The sequence below is a fragment of the Rhinopithecus roxellana genome, chromosome 17 (genome assembly GCF_007565055.1).
Source record: "Rhinopithecus roxellana isolate Shanxi Qingling chromosome 17, ASM756505v1, whole genome shotgun sequence".
In the NCBI taxonomy this organism is placed as follows: domain Eukaryota; kingdom Metazoa; phylum Chordata; class Mammalia; order Primates; family Cercopithecidae; genus Rhinopithecus; species Rhinopithecus roxellana.
In genome coordinates this window covers 108,074,404-108,091,390 of record NC_044565.1, presented here as the reverse complement: position 1 = coordinate 108,091,390, position 16,987 = coordinate 108,074,404, and the positions used below count along the sequence as shown (strand labels likewise).

At 44.1% G+C, this 16,987-nt stretch overlaps 1 protein-coding gene across 2 annotated transcripts in view; it reads left to right on the top strand.

The window, feature by feature from the left end:
* Positions 1 to 16,987, top strand: part of NPAS2 (neuronal PAS domain protein 2) — a 176,689-nt gene that overhangs the window by 81,779 nt on the left and 77,923 nt on the right. For both annotated transcript variants that reach the window (XM_030921647.1, XM_030921648.1), the window contains exon 2: positions 2,352 to 2,405. In XM_030921647.1, the coding sequence (XP_030777507.1) occupies positions 2,374 to 2,405 (32 nt within the window). In that variant the 5' untranslated portion in view covers positions 2,352 to 2,373. The remainder of the gene's footprint in view (positions 1 to 2,351; positions 2,406 to 16,987) is intronic.

Here is a 16,987-nt window from a genome sequence, read left to right as displayed (position 1 = left end):
GATGGTAAATTTGTGAGGTGGATTTCATCATAATTTTTTAAGTTAAAAAATAACATGGTAGACAGCAGAGGTGACAAAATAGTAAAAATATCAGCATGGAGCCTTTGTGGCAGGTGCAGTGGGAACTCAGCTTAGGGGCCCTCTCACACTGGGTGTAGCTCAGCTGAATGGCTTAGCCAGGGGTCAAGTGAGAGGAGCAGGACAGGGAAATGAGAGGGATGCTGAAGAAGAGGAAGTGGGTGTAGAGCATCCAGGTTTTGTAGATTCAGGAAATGTCTGCAGGATAAACATACAAATCACAGAAGATGTGGTTGATACAGAATAGCTGTTAGTCATTTTTAGATGTTTAGTTTATGACTCAGCAACCCTGGTCATCCAAACAGGATCCCAGGAGCTCAGGAGAGTGGACTGAGGAGCAGCAGCTAACCCTCCTGTGGACAAGCTCTGTCCAGGGGACCCTGGTAAAGAACACAGCGCGGCCGGGGCTTTGGTCAGCCACCATTCTCCTTGGAAGCACAGGCTTGGGGTAGGGCATCATTCGATGAGTTGACATAAAATGTTGAACAGATTCCATCTGGAAAACATTAAGCACAGGCCTGTTTGCAGATGTGTTAATGCTGACTGAACTGTGATACAGGCTTTAACTTCTTCTTTTTTTTTTTTTTTTTTTTTTTTGAGGCGGAGTCTCGCTCTGTCGCCCAGACTGGAGTGCAGCGGCGCAATCTCGGCTCACTGCAAGCTCCGCCTCCCGGGTTCACGCCATTCTCCTGCCTCAGCCTCCCAAGTAGCTGGGACTACAGGCGCCCACCACCTCGTCCGGCTAGTTTTTTTTTTTTTTTTGTATTTTTAGTAGGGACGGGGTTTCACCATGTTAGCCAGGATGGTCTCGATCTCCTGACCTTGTGATCCGCCCGTCTCGGCCTCCCAAAGTGCTGGGATTACAGGCTTGAGCCACCGCGCCCGGCCACAGGCTTTAACTTCTAAGCAGCATTTCTTGCTAGTCCATGGTGGAATATGCCTGCTGTTGAGTGCATGGGCATTTTGTAAACAGGGGCTGTGGCTGCAGAATTCATCTTTGCTTTGGCTCAGACCCATGTTTGTGTGTGTAGGTGACCAAAATCACAAAACTCAATGAGCTCAGAGAAAGATTGATTGACTCCATTGAAAACTTTTATCTGAAACTTCCCATTTCAAGAGTAATTGGTGGTACATTTGCGAAGTGCTGGTTTGGGAGTTCCAACTGAAGACCCTGTGTGTTGAGCAGAGAAGCGTGTGGGCAATGGTGATTCCGCTTCTCCATGGTCCCCACCTTTACCTCAACCACACTTTGCCCTCCCAGCCACCGCAGCCTTCAGCCTCCCACAGCTGGCATTGACCTCATGAGCACCCTGAGAATGGTTCTGCTTGGGGGCGCACCCCAGACAGGTGGGGCTCTGGGAAACGTGTGAATGAAGAAAGGCACCAGGTCAGTGCAGCTCTGAGGGGTGGAGGGAACCCAGGCCTGCATGTGGTATGAGGGGAAGCTGGGTCTGTGGGCCTGAGAAGCGTCAAGCCAGTGGCCTGGGAGAATAGAGGCTCAGGCGGTGACGAAGAACATTCCTGGATTGTTACTTAATCTTTCACATTTGTGCACCTTCGCTGTCTCAAGGAGAGTAAATGCCCTAAGGGAGGAACTGCGGATGACACTCCTTTGGGGCTGATTCTTCCAGGCCACCTGTCAGAGGAGCTTGTGTGGTTTGAATGGACAGATAAACACTCTCCTTTAGGATGTCATAGGCTACTGGGGTCCTGCAAGCAGGAGTGAACAATGCCCGCTGTGGCGTCACTAATGGATCCCAGGCGGGCGCTGGAAGGTGCGTGTGACCTAAGGCTTGAGAGGAACAGACACTGCTTCACTGAGCAGGTCTGGACAGCAGTTCTCAAAGTGTGGTCTGGAGACCCTTGGTGTCCTTGAGGTCAAGACATTTTTTCAAAATATAATTAACTCGTTGTTTCTCCTTTTAGAAGAGCTCTCCTTGTCTTATGAGTGTACACAACAGGAGTGTTCTGACTCTTCCAGAAGTTACTTGACATCTGGTGACTTCATTGCTCCGATGCCCGATGAAATGGGTGCTTGTGCCTTTAAACATTTCTCAGCTTTAACCCACATACACAGGAGTGCTTCGGAGACCTCAGTCCATTTTGAGAGTGTAAAGGGGTGCCAGGACCAACAAGTTTGAGAACCGCTGGGCTAAGACCGAAATGATGACAACCTGAAAGACTTTTAAGAAAGATCTAGAAGCAGACAGTAATTATCCATTCTTTTTAATTAATTAATTAATTTTTTTTTTTTTTTTTTTTTTTTTTTGCAGGAAAAACTGCATAGAAAATCTCATGGATGAAGATGAGAAAGACAGAGCCAAGAGGTAAGATGCAGCCGTCCCCCTCCTCAGTAGAGCCCTCTGACCCCCAAGGGTCTACCTGGCAGAGTCTTGCTGGCTTTCACTCTGTGCAGGGGAGGCCATCAGCAAGACAGGCAGCTGCGGGACACACTGTCTCCGTGACATATCGCAGTGCTCCGTGAGAAGCCTTCTAGACAGCTCGCTCAGCCCTGCCCCTCCGTGTGAAATGACACATTGTCTAGGGCTTGCCGAGTGGTCTGGGTTTTTGTCATGCTCCCTTGTACCCCTGTTGACACTGGTCATCCTTCAGGCTTTCTGGTTACTGCTTTTCCAGGACAGACACTGCTTGACAAGGCAGGCTGACTGGAGTCCAGCAGGCCTGGGTTCAAGTCCTAACTCAGTCGCCGGGGCTCTGTCTGGCTTTGGATAATAATCATGATCATTGCCACACGGTGAGCATGCAGTCATCACCCAGCACTGTGCTAAGCACTTTTGTGTACGTAGATTAGCTCAGTTTCCTCAGCTGCAGATTGGAGATGTCATAGACACTTTGCACTGTGGTTGGGTCAACTAGAAATATGAACTTGGCAGCTGGCATGTGAGAGCCCCTGATAACCTGTCTGTGTTGATTCCTTCATTGGACATGTGTTGAATGCCTACTCGATACGCAGTGGAATCCTAACGGTGACATGGAGCGGGTCAGGAACAGTCGAATGTCATCAGTTTCACACGATTCACCTGAGTCAGCAGTCACTATGCCATGCTCTGGGGAAAAAACTGTGACCTCCTCAGTGGCTCACTGCAGGTCATTCGGGTGGAGGCCCAGCCACAGAGCCTCGGGAGCAGGGGACATCCTCTCTGGAGACACCCTTCATTGCAGCCTCACTGGACCAGCCTCCTCGCTGTGATCTCACCCCTTTCTGCCTCTGCCACCACTTGTGTGTGGCAGGGCACTCCGTTCTCTGTGACAGCCTCATGAGCCTGCAGAGCTAAAGGGTTTGCCCACTTCCCTTCACAGAACCCACTACTTGCTTGTCACCTGCAAATGATAGTGCCCCCCGGTACCTCCCAGCTCTGTGGCTGCAGGGTAGCTGTCCTTCCATGTCACCTGGAGAGGCAGCCATGAGAACCACAAATCCCCGGCCACCCCCAGACCTGCCAGACCTGAGCCTGCAAGGCATAGGGGGAGTCTGGATTGTTTTAAACTCCCCCAATATTCCCTTTAAAAAATCAGGGAGCAGAGGAGATGGCCAGAGGTATAGGCAGAACAGCCTTCATCCCAGGAATCTGGGAGATCAGCACTGGGCACTCATAGTACTCTTATCTCTACTTTCGCATGTGTTTGAAAATTTCTGCAATAAAAATTCAAACCAGCATCAGTACAAAGGACTCCCCAGCTAAAGTGACAGGCCCTTCACTTGGCATTGGGACCCAGGTGCTTTGCAAACTGTAGGTCACAAACTACAAGGGTTGCAAAATCCACTTGGGTCCCAGGCAACAAATGAATGGACTAGATCAGACCAGAGTAAGAGTTCCTTCCTCTGGGGTGTTTTGGTTTCCTCCAGCATAGCTATGGACGCAGCACTGGAGACAGATGTGAGCTGCATTCCTGGCCTGCCCTGTGCTAGCTGATGAATTCCAACTGACCCCTCATCCCTCAAAGCCTCTGTTTTCTCACCTGCAACACAAGGGTAATAATGTCTATCCTGCTTTCCTCACTGGTTATTTTGGAAATTAGCTACAAAATACACTGAGTAGCACTTTTTTAAGTATTCCTCGTTACATGTGTGTGAATATGCAGCACACTTTGCAATAGTACATTTACAGGGCCATCTTTTTTGTGCGTGATGGAGTCTCACTCTGTTGCCCAGGCTGGAGTGTAGTGGCATGATCTTGGCTCACTGCAACCTCCCTCTCCTGGGTTCAAGCGCAGGGCATTCTTACTAGAAATGATGGAAAGAACAGCAGTGGTAGCCAGCATTCTCTGGGTGCCCACAGTACTGAGCTAAGTCCTCTTATGTGCATCATCTCATTTTATCTTTTCAACATTCCTTTGAAGTGTGTGTCATTCTTATTCCCATTTTACAGGTGACAAGGCTAAAATTCAACAAGGTTGAGTGCATTGTCAGAGATCAGAAAGTTCCAGGAAGTGGCAGAATGAGAACTTCAATACAGACTTCTTTGATCTTAGACTCTATTCTTATCCCCAGACCACAAGAGGCTCTTCATATAAGACCAAACCCAATCTACCTGGCTGACTAGACAAAGTTGCATTCTAGCGTGACTAAGGAGTCCACAGGAGTTTTACTTTTGCTGTCGTCATCTTTAATATCACCCTCCAAACCCCTCTAGTCTTATCCCTGCCTCTCTCCTGCACCGCTTACCTCTAAATCAGGAAGAGATAAAAATGCATGTTTAGGCTCTACCATACGCAGAAATCAGCAAATATAGACATGCCAAAAAAAATCTGGGCTAAAAGTTCCTAGAAATAAATCAGTTTGTATGCAGTTTCTTTTCATTCATTCCCCTCCCCATTTGCTTTGGGCCATTAGCATACCTCCCCCACCCCAAAACTTCTCTGCTTGGAAATCTTTGCACAGAGACCTGTGTAGTGAGGCTGGGGCCCACACTCCTCCCTTGTCCTCAGATGGGAAAAGGGGTTTAGAACGTTTGGTGGTACCCAGAAATAGCAAGGATGCAGTACCCCTCCTAACACTTGGGAACACACACACACACACACACACACACACACACACACACACACACACCCCTAAGACTGTATTCTTTTCAAAGTAGTTTTTATAGCAGTAACATGGGAGGCCCTTCCCCTAATCCCACCTGGAGGCCTGGCATGGATTGTTTTCACTCACCCACTCTTTTTGATGAGATTAGAAATGTTTAGCTTGAGATCAAAACTCTCATTGTCTCCAGAAAACATGCTTTGTGTTAGGCAAGGCTTTCGATGCTTGAGGGAATTCATGGTGTATTTGGGTTGTTTGATCAAGTATTCCAAACAAGGGCACAGTTCCACTTTCTTCCGTGAATTTCCGTGTAAATCCAGACAGTATTAATGGAGTGTCTATTGTGTGTTCAGAACTGAGTGCTCTATTCTTTAGGGAAGATGCAAAAATATAGTCCTTGTACTCAAGAAGAAAACAGCTTGATGGAGAGATATTTGTAATCCCTAGATAATGAAGTTCACTGCTTTTTCTGTGTTCCAGTTATAAGCATGTCTTTCTAATTCTGCTGTGAAAGAGTATTGTAGGGTGTTTGTGTGTGTGTGTGCACGTGCATGTGTGGTCACCCAGGAAGCAGTGTGGGGTAGCAGGAAGTGCACATGGTTAGAATCAGACAGGCCTGGCTTTGACTCTTGCCACTGTTTACTGTCTGTCCTTGGGCAAGTCTCTAAATCTCTCTTAGCCTCAGTTTCTTCTTCTGTCAAGTGGGGTGATAATAGTAGCTACTTATTGCAGAAATTAAATGCGGCTGCATCTAACCTGCTGGCACAGTGCAGTACCCAGTGCTGATAGGGAAAGCTAAAATTTGCAAAGCACTCACAGCCTGCCTGGAGCGTTTTACATGCAGTCATTCTGCAAACCTTACAACACCTCATAAACTAGGTTATTCTTAGCCCCATTTTACAGTTGAGAAGCCTGAGGCTCAGGGATCACACAGCCAGTCGGCGGCAGGCAGGGATTCAAATGCACGCATCTGTTTCTAAAATCTGGGCTCCTAACAGTGTCTATGACATTTTATGCATCTATGGAAGCCACTCCTTTTGAGTCAACACCTTCCCAAGGGGTAAAGACAGTAAGTTCTGATAGGAATTCTTGCTTTCCAAAGAGAGCAGTTGTCTAACTTTGCAGTATTGGCAAAATCCAGCTTACTCCATTTATTGATGGAAATGAGCACCTGTTGGCTAAGAAGAAACTGCTTCATATTCACCTCTTCCTTTAATCCAGTATTAAATGAGTCCATGACCACCTCTCTCCAGTCAGCTGTGAGGTTGTTTCCGTAGTCCTATACCTTTGGTTGAGAGAGGGAGAGTAGAAGGTGAGTTTATGGCTCTGCTGCCTTTGTTCATGAGAATCAAGAGTGTCAGGCCAGATTTGCTGATTCTTGGGGCTCTTAATAGAGTGGATGCTGGTTCTGAAACATCAGCTAAACAATGTTATGATTCTTTGACCCTAATTCTTAGTCTCAATGTCAATAAAGTGGTTCAGATGAGAGGGAAGAGTTCAAACACAGCAAACAAGAAGCCTACGCATGCCATTTTGCAGAAGCAAATATTTCAGAACGTTTGGTTATTTCTTCTGGTCCCCCAGGGTAGAGGAAAAGGATAGGGTCGTTTAATGACATGGACCAATGAATGGCTGAGACTATCCCATCTGTGTCTGTTAACTAAGTGATGTGGTGAGCAAGTGGATGCTACAGATGAGGATACATAGCATTATCCTGCCCTCAGAGCGCTTTCAGATGAGTTAGAGATGCATTCATGAAACTAAACGTAAAGAAGAAAAAGAAAACACTTTCTGCAGAGTCTGTTTTAGGCCAAGACAGGATGGTGATTGAAATTTGTAAGCTCAACCCTTTCAGCCAGTTGCTCTTTCAGGGAGAGTAATATGGCAAAGAAGAGAGTCTGTTCTTGTTTCATTTGTACCATTTCTTTGGACATAAATTCTGTGGGTCTGAAAGCAAAGCTCTGCCCAGAAAGGCTGTAGCCCCTGTGGAGGACTCCAGCCCTGTGCACGCTTGCAGAGTGCCCCTGCATGCAGGCACAGTGCAGTGAGAACCCCGGGCCCTCAGCATTGGACAGTGGGCTGATGCTCCCAGCTGGAGCCTGTCGTGCTAATTTTGCAGTGATTTCCTTTCGTAGGCTTTGGATAGGGTTTTACTTACATCATCATAAGCTCCCACACGGGGGGAAAAAATGGCAGTAACACATCTCTGAGGCTTCCTCTTTGTTTTGTTTGATGGTTAAGGCAGCAGCAGGCATCGCGAGAATGGCATCGCGAGAATGCGGGAGGTAATAGGACATGCAATTCGTGTATATTACCTTGTAATTTCCAGATGAGTGATTCTGTTCTCAAAACAAAGGGGAAAGTAGAACTGTACTTGCAGGCAGAATGCTAATTCTTCCTGTGGCCCAATAAACGGTGGAATGGAAAAGGGGCCTCCCTCTGCTGGGGGCTTTTGGCTTTTACCCTGCTAGCGTTCTTTGATTGGCTCAGAGGAGTTGTCAGAGAAGCGTGGTGCCTGGCAGGCTTAGAAACTTGGAAATGTCTTTGCTCAAGGAGATCCAGAACCTCTCTGGGGGCATCTGAGGCAAAAGGCAGTTTACTGAAGCCTTTTCAATAATTTCAGTAAATTTTAAATTGAAAAGAGATGATCAGGAATGCACCACTTGAAAATGCTGCCTTTCTTTAGAAAAGGCTAAACGTTTCTTTTTAGAATTTTGGTGACAACTTCCTAACTATCATGTTCCAATTAAACGGTGCCTGTGTTACCGTTAACTAAGAGTCACTATGAAATTAGGCCAGCTTCCCATTTGGGCCCAGACACTTTCTGCTAACTGTGGTTAAGAGTAAAGCTGTTCTGTTGCTTCTCGGGAGAATAGACAGCCTCAGCTGCTCTCAGTCACCCCCAGACGCTTTGCTAAGTCTCTGCAATAGTTCCCCAAGTTCTCCATGAGATGAGGATGGCATCAGCCCGCCCTGCTGGGTTGACTTTTCTCCCCACACAGCCAGATGACATCTTTTTTTTTTTTTTTCTTTTGAGACAGAGACTGTCACTCTGTTGCCCAGGCTGGAGTGCAATGGTGTGATCTCGGCTCACTGCAACCTCTGCCTCCTGGGTTCAAGTGATTCTCCTGCCACAGCCTCCCAAGTAGTTGGGATTACAGGCACCCACCACCATGTCTGGCTAATTTTGTATTTTAGTAGAGTTGGGTTTCACCATGTTGGTGAAACTGGTCTTTGAACTCCTGACCTCAAGTGATCCACCTGCCTCAGCCTCCCAAAATGTTGGGATTACAGGCGTGAGCCACCATGCCCAGCCTCATGTCTTCTTACACCAAACTTCTTGAGATTCTGAGCCCAGTGATGCCTCCAAACCCCGTGGCCTCAGTGTGCAGGGATGCTGCCTGGGTTATGGAAGTGAGGAGTTGTGCACCTGTCTCCAGGCTCTAAGCCTGGGCCCAGGAGGGGGACTACACTGACCTTAGATGGACCTTGTTTTATGCCAATGTTACACAAAATATATTCTGGAGAATATTAATCCCAGGAAATGACCCCAAAGTAATCGTGGAGTGTATGTTTACTGTTTCTCCCTTGTGGAGAATTTCAGGGCTTCTCAGCATATTAAAGGTGCGAAGACTGCAATGAGCAAATAACCAAAAATCATTCAATCCTGCATTTAAAAAATTATCTTGAAAAATAAAAAGGTAGCAGCAAGGAAATAACCTCTTCTGGCCATGGTCCTTCCCCTTTCTTCAAGTAATTCTTCATGATTTTCCACAGAAGACCCATTGACCGACACTGTCTCAGGCAATAGATATGTCAGCTGTATTCCCATTATAATTTTACATTTTCTTAGACATAAAAAGTTCCAAAACAACATTTGAAAAATTCTGAAATGTTTAAAGATGCAAGCAAAGATTGTATTTATTTATTTATTTATTTATTTATTTATTTATTTATTTATCAAGATGGAGTTTTGTTCTTGTTGTCCAGGCTAGAGTGCAGTGGCGCAATCATGGCTCACTGCAACCTCCGTTGCCCGGGTTCAAGCGATTCTCCTGCCCAGCCACAGAGATCATTTATAATCATAGCACCTGGAGATAGCCACTGTTAATTTTTTTTTTTTTTTTTTTTGAGATGGAGTCTCGCTCTGTCGCCCAGGGTGGAGTGCAGTGGCGCGATCTCGGGTCACTGCAAGCTCTGCTTCCCGGGTTTACGCCATTCTCCTGCCTCAGCCTCCCGAGTAGCTGGAACTACAGACGCCCGCCACCTTGCCTGGCTAGTTTTTTTGTTTTTTGTTTTTTTTTAGTAGAGACGGGGTTTCACCGTGTTAGCCAGGATGGTCTCGATCTCCTGACCTCGTGATCCGCCCGTCTCGGCCTCCCAAAGTGCTGGGATTACAGGCTTGAGCCACCGTGCCCGGCTGCCACTGTTAATATTATAGCATATTCCCTATCAGCCTTTTTCATACATTTCCATTAATTTCTTTTTTTTTCTTTTTTTTTTTTTTTTTTTTTTTTTTTTTTTGAGACAGAGTCTAGCTCTGTCGCCCGGGCTGTAGTGCATTGCAGTGGCACAGTGTCAGCTCACTGCAACCTCCACCTCCCGGGTTTAAGCCATCCTCCTGCCTCAGCCTTCCTAGTAGCTGGGATTACATGCATGCACCACCACGCCTGGCTAATTTTTGTATTTTTAGTACAGATGGGGTTTCACCATGTTGGCCAGGCTAGTCTCAAACTCCTGGCCTCAAGTGATCCACCAGCCTTGGCCTCCCAGAGTGCTGGGATTACAGGCGTGAACCACAGCACCCGGCTTCCATTCTGTTTTAATAGGAATGTTCACAGATGCTCTTTGTTAATGTGGATGACCAGCTCTAATGTATTCTTTAGAAAAGTTCACCTTTTATGGACAGCACTGTCTTCACTGAGCATCACATGCTGCAGTTGCCTCTTAAAACTGTGAACACCTATCTGGTATATTTCAGTTCTACCAGAAATTTGTGTTCCTTCTACAACCTCAGTCTTAGGCACTGTGGAGACTACAAAAGAAGAACAAGGCCTAGTCCTGATATGCCTTCTAGAAAGGGTCAGTTTGCTCAGTTTATAAAACTTGGATTTGGGAATCCTAGTGCTGCACCCTTTTCAGTTCCTGTCCCATCCTATAATGCAGAGCTAGTGACCCCAGGTAAGATACGCCAGAATTCCCCATCTAGAAGGAACTTGGGTATCAGTGAGTCTTTGGTTTACGCATGAACTATTCTGGGTTTCTGTTGCTATGTAACAAACCACCCCAAAGTGTGAGGGATTAAAGCAATGGCATTCATTTTGCTCATGGATCTTTAGGGTAGGGCTTGGCAGGGAGTGCCTGTTTTGTTCCAGGTGGATCAGCCAGAGTAGCTCAAAGATGGTGGGTAGAACCCTCTGAAGACATGCTCACTCCCACACCTTTGGTTGATGTTGGCTTTCAACCAGCACGTCCACTGGAAGTAGCTTTCCCTATGGAGCTATGGCTTCCTCACAACACATGGTTGCATTCAAGGGCGAGTGTCATGGGGAAGCTCCATCTCCTCTTAGTCCCTGGCTTTGGAAGTCAAACATTGTCACTGCTGCTGCTATCTATTCATTAGGAGCCAACAGCCAAAGCCAGCCTATATTCAAGGGAAGGAGAATTAGAACCCATCTTTTGATGAGCTTTCGAGAATTTAAAATGCTGTGTGTCAGAATCACCATATCAATGTCCTGTCTATTTTTTAAGAGGAAACTGAGGTCTGTGGGGTTGGGAGTGCCTTACTTACTCTCACCTGGCGTAGATGCAGAACGAGGATGAGAACTCACATCTTCTGAAGCCTGTCTGATGCTCATCTCAGCCAATCCAAATCGTCTGGATTCTGCTGTTCCCTCCACCACTCTTCATCTCCCGGTCGAAACTGGGAACATGAAAATAGGATGCCTCATAGAATGCCTTTAGCTCCTCACCATAGAGACCTTCCAAGGACAAGAAGTCACTCTTCAGAGAACTGCACATCTGTTTGCATAGCTACTACTGTACCTCTTATTCAAATACCAGCTCTTTTTGGCAGCAAGGGAGCCTGCTGTTGCTTCCTTCAGCAGTTCTGAACATAGCTTTCCAACTTGATTGGAAAGCATTTAATTTATGAACTTTCACTCCATTTGGTCAACTGTCTTTGATTCAGAGAACATCTTCTGTATTCCCCCATCAGGATGTCTCTGTTAACTCAGTTAACAGAACTAGACTTAGTGGAGCCAGTTTAAAAGATGGCACCCTTGGGAAGAGGCACCAGGAGAAGCATCCTAGTAGCAGGGAAGCCTGATAGATGTTACAGATAGTTTCCCAATGGGTGCCAGAGATGCATAAGCTGAAGATATTGCCAGCCAGAGCAGTCCACACTTGAAATGGATTAAAAGGAAGAGCCTGCTAGGAATGATAGATTTTCCCCCTCTTTTCTCTTTTTACTGCTTTTTATCCTCATTCCTGATCCAGCTCAAAGATGAGGAATTCCAATTCAATGGTTTTTAATTTTTTCCCAAGGGAAACATGGGCCTTTTGGTGACGTATAAAATGCACCTGGACCACTATGCGTGTGCTTGTGAATTTAAGGAAGAGAGAGGGCCAAGGACACAAACTTGGGGGTGCACGTTGACATTCACCTGCGTGCTCAAACTATTCTTGGCACAGGGCCTCTCCCAGCAGGATGGGAAATGAGCATCTTCCTTCCTCCTCTGTGCCACAGGCCCCTCAGAAGGACCTGATCCCCATCCCAGCTACAGTCATGCCTCTTGGGCAGCTGGGTGTGAAGTCCAGTCTTGCACACTTAGTGTGCACACCTGTGTCATCTCTTCACCAAGAAGGAGGGGAGAGAAGCGTTGAGTATGGTGTATATAATATGCATCTGTCTTACGAAATCCTCTCAGAGAAGGGCCTCCAAGGTTCCACCTGTGGGAGAAACCCGAGGGGGTGTGGGTGTGGGTGTGTGGGTGTGTGTGGCACTTTGCCTTGGAACCATGGCCCTCTCCTGCCTTGCACTATGTGGTGACTCTCCTTCCTTCGGCCCTCCTGAAATACCATAGACACCGTCCCTTTGTAAGAGTGTGGGGCTGCTGTGCTAGGACTCACTTGGATCCTGAGCTGCAAGTACAACCCTCCTCTGGAATTCCAGAGTTCTAGAGAGCTACGCCTGAGGCGCACATCTACTCTCAGAGGGTAGGGAAGCATAGGACAGTAGTTTTATTGGGTTGGTAAAACTCCATGTTGATGTGCAATGGCGGATTCCTTTTGATGCTTTTTTAATGTCAGCTCATTCCAGAGCAATACACTATTACCAAGGGAAGAAGGGCCTGCCCAGTTCATCTGTCATTCTCTTTGTTCTGCAAGAACTACCCAGAAATATGTTTCTTCAAGAGTCTCTTATAATTACAGTCCAGCTCACCCCATATGCTTTTCTGCAAAAGGATCTTATTAACAGCCCCTGCCACCAGGCTTTTATATTCTGTGTTTCCACCCTTTGATTCCTATAGGTCTTTTGCAAACTCTTTTACTATATGAAAAGATATATGAGAGTTTTGGATCTTGGTGAGATGGAGTTAGCCTACTCCGTCCTGTCCATTACAATGAATGCAGCTGTAAAGCCTGAGCAGAATTCATGAAACAGCTATTTGAGGACCCTGAAGAGTAAATAGTAGGGTGCAGACTGGGGAAGCACTACCAAACCAGCAGCGAGTTCACCATTTTTTCCCCTGTAATATCTCCTAGCATAGACAATGCCCCACACCCAGAAGTGGGCCTCTGCTGACAGAGAGAGGACCAGGAGCTCTAGTACTGGCTTAAGGAGCAGGAACAAGGTCTCCTAATGCTCAGATTGTGCAAGGTTAAATCTGTCCTTTTTTGTTTTTTTCTCTATTTCCTTGCATCCTAGAAGCAATCCTCTGACAGCAGCACAGCAGGAGCAGCAATGACAATCAGAATCCACATGAAACCTTTTATGCAGAGGGCGGGGAACCTCTCTCCAGACAGAGCAGCTACACTTCCAAGAGGGTGGGATGAAACCCTGCTGCTTTCTTCCCCCTTGCTGTCTATCTTCCTACTGCTTGGCCCCAGATGAAAGCGCAGAGGTAGGTAGTATGAGGCAGGGTAGGATAAATAGAGCCAGCTTTCTGGCCAATGGAACAGAAAGGGAGCCTCGGAACCAGAAGGTACTGGGCAGATTTCAGAGAGGAAGGTGCTCAGGAAAGTGACTCTATAAAGCTGGTTGTGAGTTTCTGCGCTGACCCCTGAGCTGAATCTGCATGGATCTGATCTTGAGCAGCATACCATAGACACTCAGTCTGAACTTCAGAATAGACCACCACCCAGGGTCTAACACTGGCCATGTGGAACGTATTTTAGTAGCACTATGGATTTCTCATCAGAAACCAGGGAAGCCTTCTGATAGGGGTACAATATTTTTCAAATGTTGAAAGAAAAGAGCTATTAACCCAGAATTCTACATGCAGTGAAAATATCCTTCAGGAATGAAGGTAAAATGAAGATATTTTCAAATGAATGAAAACTTCCTGTCAAGAGACCTGCTCTGAGAGAGTTACTAAAGGTTTTTTTCAGCAGAAAGGAAATGACACGAAATAGAAACTTGGAATAGGAAGAATAAAGGAAGAATAACAGAAATGGTAAATATTTGACAAAAACAGCATAATCTGACAGGGTATTCAGTGTATGTATAGACAGCACATAAGACAATTGCTGCATAAAAAAGGGGGGAAGGTAGAGGGGGCTGTATAGAGAAAAGTTTCTAGATTCCATTTGAAATGATAAAATGTTCTACGTGGACTTTGAAAAGACACGTTTATATATTACAATCCCTAAAATTATTACTAAAAGTCATACAAAGAAATATAGAGGGCAAAGAAATAGATAAAAATGAAATACTAAAAAATGTTTAAACAATCCAAAAGAAATCAGGAAAGGGGAAATAACCCAAACAAAGAAAACATGTTAAAACAGAAGATATAAATCCAAGCATATCAGTGATTACATTAAATACAAATTGTCTAAATATGCCAACTAAAAAACAGATTTTGTTGCAATGATTTTTTTTTCAATAACCTAAATACCTAAATATATGCTGTCTGCAAGACAGTCAACTCAAATATAGATAGAAGGTGAAAGTAAAACTATGGAAAATGATATACCACACAAACACTAATTAAAGCCAGAATGGTTTATTAATATTAAATGAAATAGATTTCAGAGCACTGAAATTTACTAGGAATAAAGAGTGACATTACGTAATGATAAAGGATCAATTCACCAAGAACAGATAACAATTCTAATATGTATACACCTAAAAACAAAGCTTCAAAGTGCATGAAGCACAACCTGAAGAAGTTAGATGAGTCTTTAATATGCTCCTCTTAGGAACAGAACTGGTAGAGTAAACTTCAGCAAGGATATAGAAGAATTGAAAAATACCATCAGCCAACAGAATCTGATTGGTATTTATACAACATTCCACTCAACGATAGCAGAATACACGTATTTCCAAGTACATATTGAACATTTACCAAGGTAGACCAAACCCTGCTTCATAAAACAAATGTAAAGAAATTCAGATGAAAAAGTAGAAACAGAAAGATAGCAGGAAAAATATCTCCACATCTTGGAAATTAAACAACGAACTTTGTAGTAATCCATGGGTCAAAGAGAAAGTCTCAACGATATTAGAAAATATTTTAGTTGAATAGAAATGAACATATAACATTTCAAAATTAGTGGGTTGCCGCGAAAACAATGCTTAGAGGGAAACTTGCAACATTAAATGCTCGTACTAGAAAAAAAGGAAGGGTCTCAAATCAACAAGTAACCTTCTACCCTAAGAAACTAGAAACAGAAAGCAAAATAAACTCACAGCAAGAAAGATGGAAATTAGAGATAAACACAAAGTAATAAAATTAAAAACAGAAAAACAATACAGAAAAATAAACTAAACTAAAAGGTGGCTTTTTAAAAGATTGGCCGGGCACAGTGGCTCATGCCTATAATCCCAGCAGTTTGGGAGGCTGAGGTGGGCGGATCACTTGACGTCAGGAGTTCAAGACCAGCCTGACCATGGTGAAACCCCGTCTCTACTAAAAATACAAAAATTAGTCAGGCGTGGTGGCAGGCGCCTGTAATTCCAACTACTTGGTAGGCTGAGGCAGGAGAATCGCTTGAACCCGGGAGATGGAGGCTGCAGTGAGCTGAGATCATACTGTTGCACTTCATCCTGGGTGACAAGAGCGAAACTCCATCTAAAAAAAATAATAAAAATAATATAAAGTCAATAAAATTGGTAAGTCTGTCAAGGGACTGAAAAAGGCACAATTTATCAATAGCAGGAATAAGAAGGGGTATCATTAGGTATTCTGAGAAATTCAAAGGGCCATAAGGAAATACTATGAACAATTAGATCCACATAAAATCCAACCACTTAGATGAGATGGGCCAATTCCTTAAAAACCACAACTACCAAACTCACCAAAGATGAAAGAGAAAACCTAGAGTCCTATAACTAAGAAATTGAATTTGTATTTGAAAACCTGAACAGGAAATCTCCAGACCCAGATGATTTCACTGGTGAATTCTGCCAAACATTAAAAGAAGAAATGTCACCAGTTCTGTTCACACTCTTCCAGAAAGTTGAAGATGAGGAAGTACTTTCCAATTTATTTTATGATACCAGCATTACCCAAAGACAGTATGAGAAAGGGAATCTACAGAACAGCACTTTTCATAAGTGTAGATACAAAATTTCTCAACAACACATTAGCAAACTATATCTAACTATATATATATATATATATATATATATATATATATATATATTTCAATTACAATCAAGTGGAGCTTATCTAGGAAATGCAAAGCTATTCAGAATTCAGAAATCAATGTAATCCACTACGTTATGAAGTTATAAAAGAAAAACCACATGGTTATATCTATTGATGCGGAAAAAGACTTTGGCAAATTGCAACATCTATTCATGAAATAAAAATCAATACTTAAAATAGATTATAAATGTAAATATAAAATACATAAAACTATAAAATCATAAGAAACAAAAATAGGAGACAGTCTTTGTAGTCTATAAAGTTAGACAAAGAGTTCCTAGACCTAACACCAAAAGTACAACTCATAAGAGAAAAAATTGTTAACCTGGACCTCATCAAAATTAAAAACTCACTCTGTAAGTTACTATTAAGAGAATGAAAAGGCAAGCAATAGTCGGGTAGAAAATACTGACAAATCACATATCTGACAAAAGATTTGTGTCCAGAAAATACAAGCAACTCTCAAATCTCAATAGTAAGGAAGTAGACAACCCAATTTTAAAATGGGCAAAAGATATGAAGAGATGCTTCCTCAAAGAGGGTCTACAGATGCCAAAAAAAGTGAAAAAATGTCCACTGCCATTAGCCATTAGAGACGTGCAAATTAAGCCACTAATAATGTACCACCTCAACTTTCTTAGATTAACTAAAATATAAAGTACTGATAGTATTAATTCCCTTTAAGGTTGTAGAACACTGGATCATTCATTGCTGGTAGAGAGGTAGAATGGCATGGCCACTCTGGAAGACAGTTTGGTAGTTTCTTATAAACATATAGTTTCCATATGACCCAGATGTTCTAGTCCTGGGTTCTTTACTTCAGAAAAATACAAACACATTCACTGAAAAACCTGTACACCAATGGGCATAGCAGCTCTATTCATAATTACCCAAACTGGAAACCATCCAAATTTCTTCAATGGGTGAATGCGTGAACTGGCTGTGGAACACCCACACGGTAGAAAACTACTCACCAACGAGAAGGCAC